General features: G+C 36.1%; 1 protein-coding gene across 1 annotated transcript in view; it reads left to right on the top strand.

Annotated features, from left to right (window-relative positions):
* Positions 1-20,826, top strand: part of TMC1 (transmembrane channel like 1) — a 163,125-nt gene that overhangs the window by 78,552 nt on the left and 63,747 nt on the right. The window contains exons 7-8 of the mRNA XM_029203018.1: positions 9,374-9,464; positions 11,208-11,289. Of these exons, the coding sequence (XP_029058851.1) occupies positions 9,374-9,464; positions 11,208-11,289 (173 nt within the window). The remainder of the gene's footprint in view (positions 1-9,373; positions 9,465-11,207; positions 11,290-20,826) is intronic.

The following is a 20,826-nucleotide window of genomic DNA, read 5'->3' on the forward strand; positions in this document are numbered from 1 at the left end:
GTTCATGGTGGAAATATCTCCTTTCTTAAGGAAATTTCTGCAAACGGAAGCCTGGAATGCCTTTCTCTGCCTACTCAATTTTATCAGCCTTTTAATGTCCAGTTTAATTCTTATCTCATCTACAATGTCTTCAACAAGCTCTCAAGCCTCCAGGGCCCTCTCCCTTTTTACTTCAAGGCTGCCTAGCACTGTTGTGTAACGATCTTATGGGCCTATATCTCTTTTTTCTTAATGGAGTTTAAGCTTCAGAAAGGAATCTACATGTTTCTTTTAGTTTTTTCAAAACACTTAACTCACTGCTAAAAACATAAAACACTCAATAAATACTTAGAAAAAATGGCTAAGTAAAAAGGAGAATGAAAAGATTATAGAAATAAAATAAATTTACTTATTGATCAGAATTTGATAGGTCCTTCTTACATCTATGTATAGCAATCTGTATTTTCAGTGCTATTTCTACCTTCTTCTGAGTACAATTTTCCCACAGTGAAGAAGGGAGAGGATACACTGACGTTTTGCAAATTTTTGGTGTTGAGAATAGTTGAGGTAAGATTTTAGATTTAACTTTTCTTGTTACTTGTCAGCTCTTGGGCTTACAATTCATTTGTGGCTTTAAGGACACATTCTCCCTAAATCTCATTTCTGCTCAAAACAAAGCAATAACAATAGACTGGGATATACCTCAATGTCTTAGGGATATGGCCTAGAACTCTGCAGCCCACGTAATGCCACCCCTACTTTCAGGGGTATTGTTTTAGGTATTAGTGTTGTTAATTGCATGCTCATTGATTCATTAAAACAAAAGACAAAAATCAAAATAAAATCCTTGATACAGAGCTTAATAAGAAGATCTGGAGAGATATTAATGAAGTTACTATTACAGATTGTTTTAGAGGGAGAAAGAATTCTTTATAGCAACTTAGTTGCACATTGTCTCTGCTGACAACGTTACAAATCTTAGAATTTTTTGGTGTCCTTGTATGGCAGAAAACCAGTTTATGCTGTGACCAATATCTAAAACTCCGCAGAAACTTTTAGCTCCTGGGGAAATCTATATGGTCTTCTTTCCCCTCTCCCTGCTATTATAATACAAAGGAAAATTATTAACCATAAATTGATTTTTAAATTAACCAGGTAGAGCAGAATTCGGAAAAGATTTCATAAGCAAGTAGAAAGAGGATCTAGTGTGCTTTCTTTCTTTATTAAACTACTAAAGCCCAGCTATGTTGTTTCTCCCTTGATTCATTTAAATTACTCTGAGATGCTTGACTGACCTCTAGGGTACAACTAAAATATGTTTGAGTTTTTATTTGACATTTAAGCCAGCCATGAAAATTAGCATTGTTTCATAGTCCGGGGAACAAAGAAGTTATCCTAGGTCTGGAGAATTTCTATGGGTAGTAACTTTGAACTTAATACAGATTTGACTTACCCAAGCTTTGCTTTGGTTATTTACCAACACCAGCAGCTGGCTTTGACACATCTCCATGAATATCATCAGAGCTGATGAAAAAATTGTCTTAAGAACTCTTTGTGCACAGATAGATTATTGTTATGTTTATTGCTGATGAAATGTTTAGAAGTCTTGGTGCTCTCTCTCTGTCTCTCTCTCCATATATATATATTTTAAACGGTGAAATCTGTGAAGTGGTGCTATTAAAAGGAAGCACACCAAAATAAGCCACATATATAGGGTAAGAGGTTATGTGAATATACAGACAACATTTTTGCTTGTTCTTTGTTCCTTGTTTTCAGATTGTTTCAGACGTTTTCAGTCAGTTACTCTTTAGGGATATAAGATAAAGAGTGAGCTAGGGACTTGAAAAATAAAGTTATTCACCAAAATAAATTTATCAAGCTTCAAAATATGTAGAGTATTACCAATGCAGGGGGACACCAAAATAATCATATTTAATCATATTTGATATAGTAGCTTTTTAGCCCAAACCTCCAACAACTTGCTTGGCCACGTAAAAATCTTTTAAATGTACTACTCTCAACAAATAATATTTGGTTTAGTTCCGAATTTGGTCCTTAACTAGTTGCATGTTGGAACCATTTAGGGATGTTAAAAAGTACTGATACCTATGTCCCACCCCTAGAGATTGTGACTTAAGTGGTCTGGGAATGGAGACACCTGGCCTTTGAAATTTTTAAGAGATCCCACAGGTGATTCTGAGGTGTAGGTAGTTTAGGAACCACAGCCAGATTATCATCTAGTCTTCTTTTAGGTGTTCATTCATTACAATAGCATTTGTTGAAACTCACTTCTGTGCCAGGTGCTATATTAAATATTGGGAAATTACAACAAAAGACATGGACCTTGCTTTCAGGAAATCCCAGTGCAGTGGTGGAAATGGACCATGGGTTAACTACAATACATGAGGTAATTACTACATGAAGGTCGGAGGTTAAATCACCCTGACCTGGGGCTGGAGGCGAGTGTTAGAAAGGAAAATCAGGAAAGACCTTATGGAGGAGCTGTAGTGTTGGCCTGGCTGTTGAACTGAAAATGGAAAGGAAGAGAACAGGTGGAGAAGACGGGAAGGCATTCCAGAAAGAGGAAACAGCTTGTATAAAGGCATTAGAAATCAAGTTACATCCAGCCTCTCATTTTGTTTTCCTCTAATTCATCTTGCACATCATTGTTGCAACAGTTTTCATATAGTACACTGTACTGCACTTATCAGTTTCCTGCTAACAAAATGCTCATGGATCGTTATAGAGATCAGAGTGAATTCTGTACTGCTTAACTGGGCATCAGGGCATGCCAACTCCTCCTCTAAAGTACTTAGAATGTTTTCTTCATCACCCACCAGAAGACCCCAGGTGCATTTCCATCTCTTCACCACTGCTCACACCATTTCCCTGCGCTGTAACGTCCTTCCTGCAACGTTGACCATGTAGCTGAATCCTCCTTTTGTTCAAGGTTCTTCCTAACCACCCCACTCTCTCATCTGAATCTTTCAGCACTTAATTTTACTGTTTATTCATTTGGTAGTAATTAGATGATGCCCTAAATATTTATCTATGTCTTAGCTTTCTAATAGAATTAGAAATGCCTTACACAAAAGCATAGAGCCACATTCTTTTTTTTTTCTTCATACAGCACAGTGCCTTGAAACAAATAAAAATCTGTATTTTATTACTGTAAACAAAACTGTATGATAGTACTATAACTTTAGAAAATAGAGGAACTAATTATCTGCATAATTGCCCAGTCTTTGGCCATTGACACACACGATTTTTACATAGTTGTAAAGGTAGTGTACAAATCATTCTTTATTCTGAAGTTTTACTCAATGTATCATATACATTGCCCAGAAAAATAATAAATGTCTTTGAATAATAATCAAAAGTACCATTTACCCCTGATACACCAAGAACTGCTTTGTTTATGTTGTCTCAACTTTTACATGTCCTTATACCAATCCCATGAGTTAAATAATGATGTTATTCTGGGAAGAACTGGACATACGAGCTCAATTCCTAGCTGAGCTATGCCACTTACTCTTTGGGTAAATTTGGACACTTCTTTTACTGATCTAATCCTCAGTTTCCTCATCTCTGAAATAGGTATAATAATAGTTCCCACCTTGCAGGATTTGGTGGGGATTAAAGGAGATGATGGACATAAATAGTGCCTGGCTTATGGCAAACATTCAGTATGCTAACTGTCATTGCTGTTACTGTTGCTGGTCACATTTTATAGGTGAGAAAGCTTGGGATCAACAACATCTCCCCAAGAGCACACAGCTAGTATGTGACAGAGCCAGGACTCAAATCTGTGTCTCAGTTGTAAGATACAGGTCGCAGAACTGAATAAAATGTGGTCCTAGTCAAAGGAGAGAGCTCTCTTTTTGTCTCTTACCACAGACTCCCCAGCTGTCCAAGTATCCTGAGCTCTCTGCAACAGCACAGCATGGCTGGAGCAGGACTCGGGCTGGCACCCACCAATACCTCCTCCCTGGCAGCATCGTAGCTGGGGCTTCTGCAGCCGGACACCTGGGCACTCTCATCAGGTCTCAGATGTAAGGCTGAATTCTCTCCTGCTCTTTTGGTAACAAGACCAATTCCCACTATTCTCACATCTCACTAGGGTCACAATCTAAGGGGAAATGGACTGGCTTTCTGCAGGGTTTTGCCTGGAAGTATCTAGTCCTTGCTCAACTTTTTAATTTGGAGAGTCAGCATAAAAATTAAAGTCAGCTCTGTTAGTACTATTGCTGTTAATAATAGTTACTGCTTATAGTGCTTTTCCTGTTTGCCATGGATGCATTACATACATTGTTACTAAACACATCACATACATTATTTCCTATAATGCATACAACAACCCTGTGGAATAGCTATTACTGTCTCTGTTTTATAGATGAAACAACTGAGCATCTTAACCATTATAACTGCTGCCACCAGCATCCCCGTTATAAAAGCACATGCTTTGAATTCTCAGTTCCAGTATTAGGATGACTTAAAATAATTCTGCCAGTCTAATTATGGAGTTATATTATCTAGAAAGGCCTATAATCCTTATTTTCAATCTCTGTCTATTAGACTGTCTTCTTACCTCCTCAACTTTCAATTACTCAGTAATATTTTAGGAAAAGTCAGAGTTCTGACTTTTAGTCAATTTAAATTGGTCAACTTTTTTTTTTTAAATGGCATTGTTTATTAGGAAGAAACCTTTCATTCTTCTGATCCCTTTACTGGGAAGTAATGTTCATGAGCACAAGTTTTGATTACAGTTGCCTTAAAGACCAGTTTTGAAAAGTCTTTTGTTTACTTGAGCAATAAGTTGGTTGCTCAATGATACTATCAAACTGAGAACAAGAGGAAAGAAAAGTCAACTTAACCTATAACCCAAATGAGAACATGTTTCCTGGGATGAGAATGTGTCAAAGGCAGCATATCATGTCCTAAATCCCTTGTGTCATCAGTGTTGTATCATGTGTTATAGGTGAATTATCTTTTTTGTAAGTTAGGCCAAAGCGTGCTCCTTCAACTAACTGTGAAAGCATTCTTGAAAGCCCATGAAACCTTATTATTCTAATTACCAGCACAAGGGGTTGATAAATAAATTATGAGGCCAGGTATTATTGTCATTAAATAGACCTTGCTCAATTATTTATCCCTGGGTCTGGGGTTACAGCTCAGAGAGCTGTGCATATTGTACCAGGGCTTTGAGATCTGAGACCTGGAGACTGGATTACAGTCTTGGCAGGCAGCTTTTGTTGAATGCAATTCAAGGGGATGACACACATTTTTCAGTTAGATATTTGGATGGTTTGAGGCCACCAGATAGTCAAAGTTTATCCACAAGAGCCTATTTCATTTTAGCCATGTAGATAAATCCCTTTAAATTATCCAGATCAATACAAATGGGTAGGAAAATGGACTCACTACAGGAAAAATATAAAGAAAATATGTTGCTTTTTAGTTTTCAAAGACTCTGCTCTTGGTTTTTTTGCATTCTGACATCTGTTATGGGTACTTTAGTGTGATAAGTATCAGTCAGTGTTTATCTCCATATTGACTAGTTTCTTTTTGTATCTTGTTTCTAACAGCACAGTGAAAGATGTTGTCTTCTGGTTAAGAAATGTGTTATCAGGGAGGATGGGATTGGGTGACACTAGTTTTCTTCCATCCTGAAATCATGCCAGCTCATTGTAAAGGTCAGCCCCCAAAATAGTGTTAAGGTGTGTTCTTTCACTGAGCTCTTCCACCGCAGTATCCCCTCTTCTAGGCCGGAAAGGTGCAAGGGTGCTTTCTTACATCCCAAGAGCATCAGATTAGGGGGATCAAGAATCTGTTCTTGCTTAACAATTCCCTGCCCACCGCATACCCCTGGCTTTGTTTTAAAGTCATCCCCTAGATTTCTGATGAGTTGAGTCTAGTAGTTATTTTGGCCAGGGTGGGAAGTGGGCAACAGGAGGCTCTAGAATGGCTGGTCAGGGAGCCCTTAGGTATGAAACCTGGGGAAGATCTCTTGAAGGATCGAGGAGCGGTTAGGGCATTCGGGCACTTGTGACTATGTGGAGTAGAGTGAAGTCCAGTCTTTCATTTGAAAACCGTCAGGATATGTATGTTGAGGGTGGGTTAGGGTAGTAATTGGAAGAGAAGTATGAAACTATGCTTAGTATCAGGGATAAATTGGCAATTTAAGAGACAAAAAATAAAAACTTATTTAGATTGTCCAAAGGAAAATATATCTATAATAACTGATAAGAAACCTTATGAATGCCATGAAAATAAGTTTCTGTATTTGTTAAATGAATTTATAATTAATTTTGCGGTGACTTAAATTTGGTTATAACCCTGACTTCCCTCTCTCTCTTAAATCTTGCTAGTTTAATGTTCCTGTAACATAATTATCAGCTCACAAAATTTAAAATCTTGTCAGAAATATGGAGTAGAATAGCTATGTCTTTACACTCCTGTCTGCTTAGAGCCGTCATGTTTTCTAATTGGCCACTCAGCTAGAAAATGATCTAATTCTAATAGGCCAAATTGATGTTCTTTAATTATCTGCTAATCATCAGGAGCAGTGGATATCCCCATAAAATAGTCACCTTGTTACATTTGAAAAACAAATTTTGATTTTACTACTAAGAAGAATATTTGGTCCTCCATTTATATATGTTTATTATAATAGAGAATGATGTGATAATTCCTGTCTATACTTGGTTTTATGAACTTCAAAATTCTTGATGCCAAATAATTGCTATAACATGATGTATAGGTTCCTAAAAATTTCTACACTATGAAAAATTGGGTAATGAAAACTACAGGGCTTGCAGGAAAAATGGGGATGGGGCACAATATTCAGAAACATCATCAGTGACACATTAAAAAAAGATAGAAATTTAAGAAAACGGCAGCAACATTTTACACATGTTTAATGGCTGAGAAATACATAAACACTGCAATAAATATGGCAGTTTACCTTAAAAAAGACCTGAAGTTTGCTTGTGGAAATGACAAGATTGCAGTTTGTGAATTATTGTGAAGCATGGAAGGAGGGTCATTGTAACACCAGCTCTGAATGGATGAGACTTTTCTAACACATGGGGTGCCATGAAGTAGCTGGTTGATGAGGTGTGTGCATTTTGTATATATACTGCTAGGTTTAGATGGATGTGTTTTTTTCTTGTATTCACCCAGTGTTTCTTGTAGATAAAATCACATGTAAGCAAACACAAAATTTGTGTTATGTTCAAATTGTTCCGTAATATAAAACAATCATGTTAGAACAGATTCTTGGTTTCAAAACAAGTGTTACAGTGGAATTGACAGTGTAATAATTCCTTCAACACATTCACATCTATAGTCTCATCTTATTCTCGCCACCACCCCAGCAAGCAGGGAAGCAATTGTCCAATTTTTGTTTGTTTGAGAATCCTGACCTGTTAAAAGCTACACAGTAACTGAAGGAAACTGTGCCAGAGCTTGCTCAGGTGTGTGCGAGTCCTGAGCTAGTAGTCTTTCCTCTTAGAAGTGGGATGCTCCTTAACGTGAGTACAGAGAGTGACAAAAACATGGGCAAAGTTATAGAGACGAATCACAGAGTCTGGGTTAGAACTCAGGTTACTTGATTTTCAGCTTAGATCAGTTCAACATTTTATAAAGTGTCTGCTAAGTACCACACTCACTCCTGTCTTATCATCTCTATAATACATAGTTAAAGCTTAACTGTGATAACGGTTTTTTGATTGCGTGGATCTAAAAACCCAGCCATGAGAGCTCAGTTTATACTTGTTGATGGGGCTTTATTGAACATTTTAAAATGTGTAGAATGTTCTAGAAACTGTTTTTCAATTAATCTTCACAGCCCAGAAGTCATGTCAAATGTCAGGGTGTTTGACAAGGCCAGCCTAATAAATCTTCTTCATTTCTAGAAAGCTGTCCTAGTAAGTTTCTGAGAAGACCGAAGGGAAGGGTGCAATCCCAAAGTCTAGGAATGATTTTTCCTTCAAGCATTAATTGATGTGGAAAATACAATTATTAGATACTCCCTTGTCTCTGTCTATCCAAATTATGCCATTTAGGTCTATTTCAAGAAGGTTTCAGTTTACTAAACACCTCCTATGGTCAAAGTAGTGAACAGTGCTGTGAGAGATACAAAAAGGACAAGATATTGTCCCTGCCATTAAGGAAATGATGTGGGAAGTCTGTTTGATGACTGAAGAGAGTCTTCTCTGTTGTGCTTGTGTTTTTATGGCAGGTCATGGGTGGGTGCACATGCACAGGTGAGTGATGGGGCACCATTTTCTAGTTATCAGCTAAGTTAGCAGACGTGCTGTTTTCATCACTGGGTATTGTAAAATCATGAGTTTAGCATTGATACTAAGGAACACAGAAAATCCTTCACCAACTTAAGGATGAAGTTTCATTTTTCACTTTTTAAAGAGTACTTTGTGTGTTGTTTATTTATAGTCATGTGTTGAAGGGGCTTGTCTGTAAAACCACATATTCCAGGGGCCACCCGACTGACGACAGCTTTATACCTGTAGAACCAATGTCCAGGTTTGGATTATCCCTTGGTTCTCTTGGGTTATGCATTTTATGGCCCTGGAGAGGTCAAGGCAAGCCTGGACTGCCTCTATTTAAAAAATTCTTTTCATATCTCAAACAAACAGCAATAGCAAAAATGACTAAAAAGTTTACAAAAGTTGTATATTTAACATGTTCACTTTATCCATTTTGATGAATTAATGCTTTTTACCACAAACACAAAGACACTAATGTGACTACTGTAAATGTACAAATATTTGGGAATAGCATTAAAGTTTAAATTTGAAGCCCTTTCAGAATGTGAGGCCAAAAAGTATTCCTTTCCTTTTCTCTCTTCCCTCAACCCCATTTGCTTTACAGAGTATGTTTTTTCTGTTTTAAGTCATAATCGCTTTTATGAGATTAAATACCAGATCAATAAGTGTGTTCTATGTCAGTTTGTCCTAAACTCCCTGCCCTATTTTTTTAAAAAAAGCAATCCTTAAAAAAGAAGGAAAGAAAGTATTTTAAAATAAACATTCTGACTGCCAGAATCTGAAGTAAACTTCAGATTCAATTTTGTATGTGGTAGAAATGAGAAGAACTAGGGTTCTCTATTTTGACACTTAGCATAAATTCCTTGCTTTTTGATGACTCCAGTGAGACTGAAATATCTCATTCTTTCTGACCAGAATTTAAAAACTTAAACATCCATTACAAGTCCCAAGGTTAGGAAATTCAGCTTACATTCACTTGTTAAGGGTTTGAAAGTGTCTAGAAGAAATCAGGCAGTAGACCTAATAAAATTGAATATCCACTACCTTTATACTGTATTAATCTCAACCCACCACCACCCACCCCTTATTTTGTTTTATTTCCTCAGGGAAGCAAAAAAATTTGTGAGTGAAAATGAAGGGGCTCTTGGGAAAGGAAAAGGAAAACGGTGGTTTGCATTTAAGATGATGATGGGCAAGGTAAGTATTTTCTTAGCTCAATTTGGTTGGTGCCATTTATGCTCAGTGGAAGCCATGTTGCCCCCGAGGGGTGGTAAAATTGGTTCTGTTTTGAGTGAAAAAAATGTTATGCGTTATGTCTATACATAGGTACATATACAGTAGATAAAGAGTATTCTGCGTTACTGAAATTTGGAGAAAGGGATGATTCAGAAAAAAAATTGTCCTAAAAGGCTCTTTAAAGGAGTTAAAATGAAAATAAGTCGATAAACATTGATTTATGGCAAAAGACTGACCTGTGTGCTTTTATCACTTCCAAATGTAAAAGGTTGAGCCCCTTTCATTTTCATTCCCTGGGAGTTAGGGGATTCTGGGTCAAGGTTTCTTTCTCAAAATGTGTACAAGTTACACGGCCATATAGCTGTTCTCTACCATGAACATCAACTGTAGATTGGATAGAAAATAAGAAAAAACAAGTGATATGCCAATATAAATATAGATCTTTGGAAAAGATAGAAAAGAAACTAACATTTATTTAGCACTTACTATGTGCCAAGCACTGAATTAAATCCTTCTATAAAAATTAAATCTTTATATAAAAATCTTTCCATATTTAATTCTCACAGCAAAGTAGGTATGTAGGTATTATTATCTCCTCTTTACAAATGTTATACCACCTGAGGCTAAATATATTCCCATAAAGATGGGAGTTTTGTGACTGAAGTTCATATATCTTAAATATGAAATATTTAGATAGATCTGTAATATATGTTTATACATCATATATATCATAGATTAGTTTTGTCTGTTTTTACAATTTAAATAAATGGAATCATATAACATTTATGCTTTTGTTTCTGGCTTCTTTGATGCAATGTTATTTTCATGAGATATGTTCATGTCATGTGAGTTATAGTTCATTTTTATTTATGTGTTGTATCCCATTGTATGAAGATGCTGTAATTTATTTATCCATTCTGTTATAGATGAATATTTGGGTTGTTTCTGATCTAGGTAATCTTTCAAACTCCAGACTTGTCTCAAATCTTATTTAGGCTCCCCATGTCTGTCTAGCTCACCCATTATCTCAGCATAATCTGTACATGTGCAAAGTTATCTGCCCCATTCTCATTCTTCTTCTTAGTGGTCCTCTTGATCATGGGTAACCCAACATAGTTGGGTAAAATGGAAGGAAGATCTTTTATAAAAACTAATTTATGATTCTTTTTCTTCTTCCTTTTCCTGTAACACCATGCCTTTCCATTTAGCTGACTGTTCTACCTCTACCAGAATGAAAAGACATAGCACTTACCATCCTGTATAGAAATTACCTGTTTATGTACAGTGTACTTGATCCAGAAGCCCTTCAAGGCAGGAACTATGTCTTATTTATATTTCTTTAATTTCTTCATGCAATGAATATTTAATTAAGCACACACCATTTGCTGATCACCTTATTAGGTGCTAACTCAGTCCCTGCTCTCTTATTGTGTGGTAGAATAAACAGATATTTCTCAGTGGTCAGCATATTTTCTGTAAAACAGAGAGTCAGTAAACATTTTTTAATTAAATTGGTCCAGGGGTAGGTGGGGAACAGGGAGGCAAGTGAAACTAGCATCTCCCCTTTTTACAAAAAGCAATATGTGATGCCAGAGAGATCTTTCCAAGCTCATTGTCATGAGATATTTTGGGATGAGTGTGGGAGATAAACATCTTAACAAACAAGCAGTTGGGTTTTACTGTTGTACTTGGCTTTCTTTTCAGAAATGGGTAAAATTTCTCCGTGATTTTGAGAACTTCAAAGCTGCTTGTGTCCCCTGGGAAAATAAAATCAAGGCAATTGAAAGTAAGTGCTCAATCTCATTAGATGGGGAATGCTGCCCTAGATAAATGTCTCATAAGCTAATCAGATGCCTTTCTCAGTTTCTGAACTATTGGAAAGATTAAAAACAAGAAAACAAACAAATAAAGACATTTTCATGTCCTCTTTGCTCACTGTGAAGATTTGCTAGCGCTTACCAATCACAGCACTGGAGACCCCATTCTCCCTTCCTGCATTAGACCAAAATATTTTTTTGACCTTGATTTTTCTTCTACACATGGAAGTCAGTATAGTGCACAATGACACTGAATCATCATTGGGAAGGCAGAGATTTTATTTCGGCAATGAACATGACATTGAAAGTAGGTACTTTAAATATTATAAATTAACTATATTTCAGTTAAAAAACTCATATACAAATATCAAAAAAACAGAAAATATATATTCACTTGGATGTTAGACAGTAATCAAAATGAACAATGTCTAAAAACAGTGAAGAAATCTTAAAGTATCATTTTCAAACCTCTGAAGTAGAATAAGCAATAATCATCCAGGAACCAGCTATATGAATATCACATTGTGCCTTCATTTTGTACAATATTCATAGTGTACAGAGAAGGCAGGAGAATGTACTCAATCAAAAACCTATTTAGTATAGGGCTGTAGGCTTAGAATAAGGCAAATAAAAATTTTAAAGTATTGTAAATGTGATAGTATGTCATTTCTAAGATAATAAAGAATATAAGGAAAAGGGGATAACATTTAAAATAATTTTGAGCATAATCTTGCCATATTCTGGTTTGTAATAGTTTTGACTAGGATCTGATTTTCTTCCATGCCCCTCCAGATAGCAGGGCAGATTTTCCTGCTGGCTAAATGTTGCGTTGCCTAATTAAAATAGAGGCTCCATAGGGAGATAACACAGTTGATGGATATTTCACTGACAAGATTGGGCACGTTTTAGGAGTGACTATCCCTCAGTCCTCTGTCCCTCATTATCAAATGGCAATGAATTAAAATACATCAGCTCATTAATGGAACTTCCTCACACATATTCCTGTGCCATCCCTTTCTTGCCTTATTTTCCTCCTCAACACTTATCACTATCTAAAATACTATATTACTATATCTCAATTAAATTTAATTAAATTTAAAAATAAATTATTAAATAAATAATAAATTAAAAATACAGTCATTTCATTTCATTTTGTGTTCATTTCTTCCAATAGACATGAAGGCAGAGATTTTGGTTTGCTCTTTCCCGGATCCCTAGACCTAGAACTTGCTTGGCCCTAATGAATATGTGTTGAATAAAATTAAACAGAAGACATTTTCCAAATGTCTACTATTCTAGGAAATGGAAAAAAGAAATTTAGACACATCAAAAAAAGAATAGTCATCATGAAATTCTTAAGTTTTAACCGTGCAGCTAAAATATGGTACCTTGAGAGCCATTGTGAAACAGAAGGCCCTTTAGAGCATTAAGATCCTGATACAATGTGTGTTGAAAGAAGTCTGGATTTTTTTCTTGCTTTGCTACAGATTTGCTGTTTGACTCTGAGCCAGCCATTTAATCCCTCTGAGCCTCAGTCTACTCATTTATGAAATGATAAGGATGAATCTTAATCAGTTATGAGATGTATCCCAAGAAATTTGTAATTAATGATAGCTAAAATATATACAATTTGCAAATCATTTATTTTTAAAGTACACTAGAGCAGGTTCCAGTCTATCTCAATAGCAATGTCATGGTCACATGTGTTGCAATAGCCTATCTTGAGTGGAATAGAAACAAATGGAATTATTTTTATTGCCAGAAGTTGCACATAGGAATGAGTTACACATATGACCATAATTTATCATGTGTGTCACAGGGGGAAAAACATATTGAGAGCTACTCAATAATACTTTCAGTTATCTTCCCTCCTCCCCTCTTCCCTCAGAAATTTGGAGCAGTCAACCTGGACAGTTCAAACAAATGTGGATTATTTTCCACATTTATTTTTTGATTAGGTTGTCCTGATATTTTTCACTTTTCGTGGTGCTTTTTGCCTCACTGTGGAGAATTGACACTTATTTTCTATTCTATCAACAATCACCATAACAACCATTTATTGAGTGCCACTCAGAAACCCTACAAACATTATTTCATTTAATCTTTAACATGCCGGCATTGTGCATATTAGCTTTCTGTTTTAGAGTTGTGGTCAATAACTGTCCCAGAATAAGTTAGCAGAGGAGCCAAGAACAAAGGTGAAGTCTGTCTGGGCCCAAAGCTTGCCATTTTCTCAGTGTAGTGTGCTGGTTTTTGCTCTGAAGAAGATTTTATAAACTTTTTCTTTTGCACCGGGTCCTAGAGGAGATTAGACCAGGACAATGGCATGATAAGTAATTACAGATTTCCTTGATAGTTATCCTATTTGGGGAACTATTTCCCACCTTCTCATGTATTTATTTTTCAATGAGTTATTTATTTAATTATATATTTCATATTCTATAAGATACGTAATGTATTAAGCTCTTAATGATAATCATAAGTGCACTGTATACTTTTGGATATTGCATTAGTTGAAAAGTATGAAACCTATCTAAGAGTAACTTAGCAGAGTCTTTGGATTGGACTAACCATCTCATAGAAAGTACCTTACCACAGGTAGGGAAAGCGTGTGTCTGTGGTAGTCTTTCAAGCTGAACTGAATGAAAGGTGGAAAGAAATGGGACATGCAATCAGTTTATGAAAGGTCGAGGTCTTCTTGTCCCTTTCTGGCTCTATAGTTTGGGCAATGCTTTGATATTTAGGGCTCTCTATTTCCACATTTGGCTTTTCCACAAAATTTAGTTACAATCAGTCCATGTAAGCGTGTGAAGTTCTTTGCTTTATACTCTTGAGTTATAAGTTATTGAAACAGTTAAATGGAAAATAGACTTATACTAAGAGAGGCCTGAATAATTTACCTTCTCTGCAAATTTTTTTCAGAAAAAAGTAGGTTAAGCATGTACCCTATTTATAATATTTATACTTTGTATTATAAAACTAATATAAATGCTTTTCTCTTAAAGAAATGGCCATTTAATCTTATAAAAGTTTCAGAAATGTTACTATATTCCTTTTAAAGGTCAGAATCATCTAACATAATATCTCATTTAATCTTCTGAATAAGCTTGATGTGATTGATTAATTGATTGAGCAAATACTCACTGAGTGCCTACCATTTATTAGGCATGTTTCTCGGCACTGGGGATGCAATACTGACAAAGACAGGCAAGGGTCGATCTTACATTCAAATGTGTTGATATGTGTGTGCGTGGGTGGAGAGACAGTTCATAAAACACAAGCAAATAAATAATGAAGATGATTATGGACTGTGGTAAGTGGCAAAGAGAAGCACTCTCTTCGTGTTCCCCTCCCAAAAGTCTTTCTAATCCGCCATGCTCTCACTCACTGCTCCATCTCTAAATAAAAACTAACCAAATATTTTCTAAATTTGGTTTTGAAGGAGTCCCAAATTACCAGGCTTCATTAAGTTTCCACAAAGCTCTGTCCCGTACTTGGCAGAATCACAAGAGGAACTCAAGTCTAAAACTCATGCTGTTTCCATTTTGATTCCAGTAGGACCTGGATCCCTATACTAGTGTGGACCAGGTACTCACCTGATGACTCCCAACTTTTTTTCATATAAAAAATAGCTTTGATAATTCTTGTCATGGAGGAATTCCATGAAGTTCTACATCACATGGTGATGCTGTGGAGTTTTACTATCATGCCAGCCTTGTAAAAGGCCTAGAACCACGTGGTTACCTGCAGAGATGCACCTTATTAACCACATTGCATTGCATATTTTGCTAAAGAAGCTGTGCATTTGTGCTCCCTGGAGTACAAGTATAATATATACCTACTGTGACTCCAGCATTACTGTTAAAACCATGGATTAAATCATTAAATGTCTTTCAAGCTGGAGATTACAAATCTTTCTAAGAATCAAAATCTGCTTCTTCCTAATAGTAAACTACAGCATCAAAGGTGTGATAGACCTCTTCTTTTTTTAGACCAGAAGTAGCTTTAGACAGACAACCTTAAGCACAGAGTTTAAACTGCATGTTTCCCTGCTGGCCTAAAGGCACCAGAAAATATGAATTAAATTTGCCACATTTAATTCCCTATCCCTAGACCAGTTTGAAAGAAACTGTGCTTTGAATCCTAGCCTAACAAGATGGTATTTATATTGTACTTTACAGCAGGTGATTTAACTGGTCTTTTCCCATTTAGAAATGTGCATTATTTATCTGCTTGTCTTATTACCCATCTGTTCAAGAGGAAATTATACATGATGACAGACTACAAATTACTCTGCCTTAATAATAAATAACCAGAGGGAGAGATGAAACTTTAACATTAATTTAAAGGAAACACAGAAAATTCAGGAATAAGAATATTACATAAGCTTTAGGCCTCACTTTAATAAATACCAAAGACTTTTCATATATTAATAATTTACTAATGAAATAGCATTTATTAGTTAGATTAAAGAGAAAAGGAATTGGTCATTTATGGGCACAATCCAAATTTGTGAATTTGACCAGCCTTAGCTGATTGATAGATATTATCTGTATCTATTCTTTCACACACACATTCATTGCCTATTTATTCTATATAGCATAGTTGTTTTTGTTTGTTTGTTTGTTTTGCAGTACGCGAGCCTGTCACTGTTGTGGCCTCTGCCGTTGCGGAGCACAGGCTCCGGACGCGCAGGCTCAGCGGCCGTGTTTCACGGGCCCAGCCGCTCCGCGGCATGTGGGATCTTCCCGGACCGGGGCACGAACCCATGTCCCCTGCATCGGCAGGCAGACTCTAAAACACTGCACCACCAGGGAAGCCCGCATAGTTTTCTTTTAAAAAAAATGAATTTAACTATGATTATACTTGAGGAGCAATAGAGCACTGTGAATAAGAGAAATCGAGATTTGGAGTCAGACACCTATAGATCAAAACTATCTGATTTAGAACTCTGGCTCCATCATTTACTATCTACGTAACTATCAATACATATGTAACCCTGGCTCCATCATCTACCAGGTGTATAACCTATGGAATTTAGTCTCTTGTAAAATGGGAGTACAGTAGATTCCCCTGGCAGGGATTTGATGATGATTAAATGAATTAATTAATATGCAGAGATCAAATAGGTATCTGGAACAAAGATTCATTAAATTTTAGCTATTATTATTATTAATCACTTGGATCAGTCAACTGCTGTGTTTAAGCTTTTGATTCCCCATCCACACAGTAGAACTAATAATTCTTAACCTTATCAGGTTGTCGAGGTAGTAAAACGAGTTGATGCTGATAATGTTCTTAGTATATGTAATTGACCATCAAAATATGTTAGCTACTATTATTATTATTCCTCATTATTGTTCTTTACAAGAGTAAATCAGTTTTATTTGAGAGACTAAGCACATGGAAATGACTGTTCTTTTTAATTATGCTCTTTTAGGTACACTATAGAAGGGTTTCTTTTTTTAGGAAATGCCTGTTCCAGTCAACAATCTCTAGGAGGATAGAACTGCTAGGATAAATGAACATGAAGAGGGAAAACGCCTTCTTTTTCATTTTTGTGTTGAGAAAGGGAAAGGGAATATGGAGCTTTGATGTCAACTGGTTGATTTGCTTTCTCTCCTTTATGATCTTTGATCTTTGTTTGTTTTGTTACTGTTCTTTCCCCTTCTGCCACTGGTAGGTGTCATGCAGAAGGAACATTGTCTTCTGGATACTTTGGTCTCTTTGACCTGTGTCTAGGTCTTTCCTACAATCACTCTGGTTTTAATGAAATCTGTTTTCTTGCAATTCATTTCTTTATACCTAGGATTTTGTAAAGAAAAGCCTTAGCTGTCACTTCTCTACTTCCAAATAAAATTGTTGTGAAGCCACTGTTAAGTCTAAAAACTGGAATTTGGAAGCTTTGGAGTCTAAACTTTTTCACCCATTATGAATATGGATTATACACAGGGTAGGGGGTACTTTCTGAAACATTTTTTTTTTATTGGAGTATAGTTGCTTTACAATGTTGTGTTAGTTTCTGCTGTACAGCAAAGTGAATCAGCTATACGTATACATATATCCCCTCCTTTTTGGATTTCTACAGAGTGAAGTAAGTCAGAAAGAGAAAAACAAATATTGTATATTACCGCATATATGTGGAATCTAGAAAAATGATACGGATGAACCTATTTGCAAAGCAGAAATAGGGACACAGACGTAGAGAACAAACATATAGACACCAAGTGGGGGAAAGAGGGTGGGATGAATTGGGATATTGGGACTGACATATATACACCACTATGTATAAAATAGATAACTAATGAGAACATACTGTATAGCACAGGGAACTCTACTCAATGCTCTGTGGTGACCTAAATGGGAAGGAAATCCAAAAAGGAGGGGATATATGTATACGTATAGCTGAAACATTTTAATTTGCTTCTCTTTTTTGCTTTTAGGTATATTTATACTCTGCCCTCATTTGCCAGGGGTTGTGTTTGAGGGACTGGGAAAGGGTGGGCCATGGTGCTAATTAAAAGAGCAAAAGTGTAAAAAGCCAGTAAGGAAGGAAGGGAAGAAGGAAGGATGGAAGTAAGGGAAGGGTGGGTCAGTATCCTGTGCTCGGAACTCTATACCAGAGGGTTTCACGAGTGTTTCCAGGGAAAAGCTTGCCCTGGATACCTAAAGATGAATGTTGTTGATGAACAACTGGAATGACTAACAAGCTGGAAGTCCACTGCCTTCAATAAAACATGATGAGTGAACCTGGCTGAGGCAGCCCTCGGGTAGTTGATACCAGAGAACATAGATAAGGGCCATGAAATGATATGAAATCACTGGGAGCCAGGTGGATGATCATATGTCCTGGGAGAGGAGGATCTGCTTCAGCATTTCTGCACACAGACCAGTGCATCTGGTTACAACACGTGGGGGGCGTGTTTTGCAATATCACACACTTTTAGAAATCTTGTAGAACTCTGAACCCCTCTACAAAGTGAAACGAGTTCCAAATACTCAGACTTAAAAGTAACTGACATCTTTCAAAATGTCCAATTAGACATTGAATTCCTTTTAGGTGTCTGTAAAAACTACCACAGTACGGGGTGGGTGGGGGTGGGTAGAGATTTCTAACTCTTACCTCTTAGTAATGGTAACTGAGTTTTAGCTAGGTACATGATAGCATAGTTTAAAGACTCTATCTCCTGGCCTCCCTTGGTAAGTTGTGGTCATGTAACACAGTTCAATGGGATGTTAGCAGAAGTGATGTGTTCAAAGTCCAGTTTATGCCCATAAAAGAAAGGATTTGCCTTCCACTGCTTTCCCCTCTTTCCCACTGGCTATCATATGAATATAATGGAATGAGCTGGAACAGCTATTTTAAACCACAAGATGAAAGCTGCATGTAGAGAATTTCACAGCAAGAAGACTGTAGGAGGCTAAGTCCCAGATACCATAGAGCTACCATATCAGCCGTGTCATAGTTACACTCAATCTGAAACAGAGAGAGAAGAAGCCTTCTATTTTATCTTCTTTTTGTTTTTATATTTTTATAGTTGCATTGAGGTATAATCAACAAAAACAAATTGCACATATTTATGTATACAATTTGATAACTAGGGGCATGTGTATACACACATGAAGCCATACAATCAGGAAACAAAACACACACTCCCCTCACAAAAGTTTCCTTGTGCCCCTTTGTAACATATCCCTCCATGACCACCACCATCCCCAATCAACCAGCAATCTGCTTTCTGTCACTGTAGATTGCATTTTCTAGAATTTTGTACAAATATTTTTATGGAGTATGCATTTTTTGCCTGGCTGTTTCATTTATAATTATTTTGAGACTTATCCATGCTTTTGCATATATCATTAGTTTGTTTTTATTAGTAGTATTCTATTGTATGTATATGCCACAATTTGCTTATCCATTATGGACTTGTGAGTTGTTTCCAGTTTAGCTTTGGGCTATTACAAACAAAGCGGCTATGAATATTTGTGTACAAGTCTTGGGTTAAGACATGCTTTTATTTCTCTTGCGTAAATAACTAGAAGTAGAATAGCTGGTCTACTACTATGGTATGTGTTATGTTTAACATTTTAAGACACTGCCAAACTGTTTTCCAAAGTGGTTGACCTAATTTCCATTTCCATCAATAGTGAAAGAGAGAGTTCTAGCTGCTTCACATCCTCAGCAGCATATGGTATGATCATTCTTTATTTCAGCCGTTCTAGTAGGTGTGTAGTTGATTTTCATTTCCCTGGTGACTAATGACATTGTGCATCTTTTCAGGTGCTTATTTTCCATTTATAGAACTTCTTAGGTGAAGTGTTTTTTCAAAATTTTTGCGCATTGTTTATTAGAATGTTAGTCTTCTTATTGAGTTGTAAGAGTTTTTTGTATATTATAGACCCAAATACTTTGTCAGATATATGTTCACATATCTTTTCTCCCATGCTGTAACTTACCTTTTTATTTATCAGAATCTTTGGAAAAGTGAAAGATATTAATTATGATAAGGTGCAATTTAAGGATTTTTAAAATCTAATAGCATGTACTTTTTGGGTCCTATTTTTAAAAAACCTTTGCCAAACCCAAGGTGACCAAGATGTTATGCTGTGTTTTCTCCTAGAGTTTTATAGTTTTAACTCTTAAATACTTAAGTCTATGACACATTTTGAGTTAATTTTTGTAAATGGTATGAGGTAAGAGTGGAGAGCTTTCATTTATTTTTGTTTTATTTTATTTTACATATGGGTATTTAATTGTTCCAGCATCATTGTTGAAAAGATTATTTTCACCATTGAATTGCTTTGGCACTTTTGTAAAAAGAAACCAATTGATTATATATGTGTAGGGCCATTTCTGAATTCCTATTCTGTTCCATTGATCTATGTTTATCTTTATGTCAATATCATACTCTGATTACTTTAGCTTGTGGTAAGTTTTGAAATCAGGTAGTATAAATCCTCCAATTTTGCTTGTTTTTCAAGGTTTTTCTGGCTATTCTTGGCATTTTCTTACAAATTTTATGATCAGTTTATCGTTTTATAGAAATTACCTTCTGAAATTTTGATTGGAATTGCCTTGAATCTATAGGTAAATTTGGAAATGATTGCCATCTTAACAATACTGAGTCTTTTGTTCTGTGAACACAGTATATCTCTCCATTTATTTAGGTCTTTTAAAATGTCTCTCAACAATGTTTTACAGTTTTCAGTGTACAAATTTTGTGCATATTTTATCAACTTTATCCCTATTTCATATTTTTGATGATATTGTAAGTTGTATTGTCTTTAACTTCCATTTTTGATTATTCATCGCTAATGTACAGAAGTGTTATTTATTTTCAAAATTTAACATTGTATCCCATAACCTTGCTAAACTCACTGGTTAGTTTCAATAGCTTATTAAAAATTCTTTAGGGGCTTCCTTGGTGGCGCAGTGGTTGAGAGTCCGCCTGCCGATGCAGGGGACACGGGTTCATGCCCCGGTCTGGGAGGATCCCACATGCCGT

Source organism: Monodon monoceros, unplaced genomic scaffold, assembly GCF_005190385.1.
Source record: "Monodon monoceros isolate NGI ecotype Baffin Bay Population unplaced genomic scaffold, NGI_Narwhal_1 Super_Scaffold_5, whole genome shotgun sequence".
Taxonomy (NCBI): Eukaryota; Metazoa; Chordata; class Mammalia; order Artiodactyla; family Monodontidae; genus Monodon; species Monodon monoceros.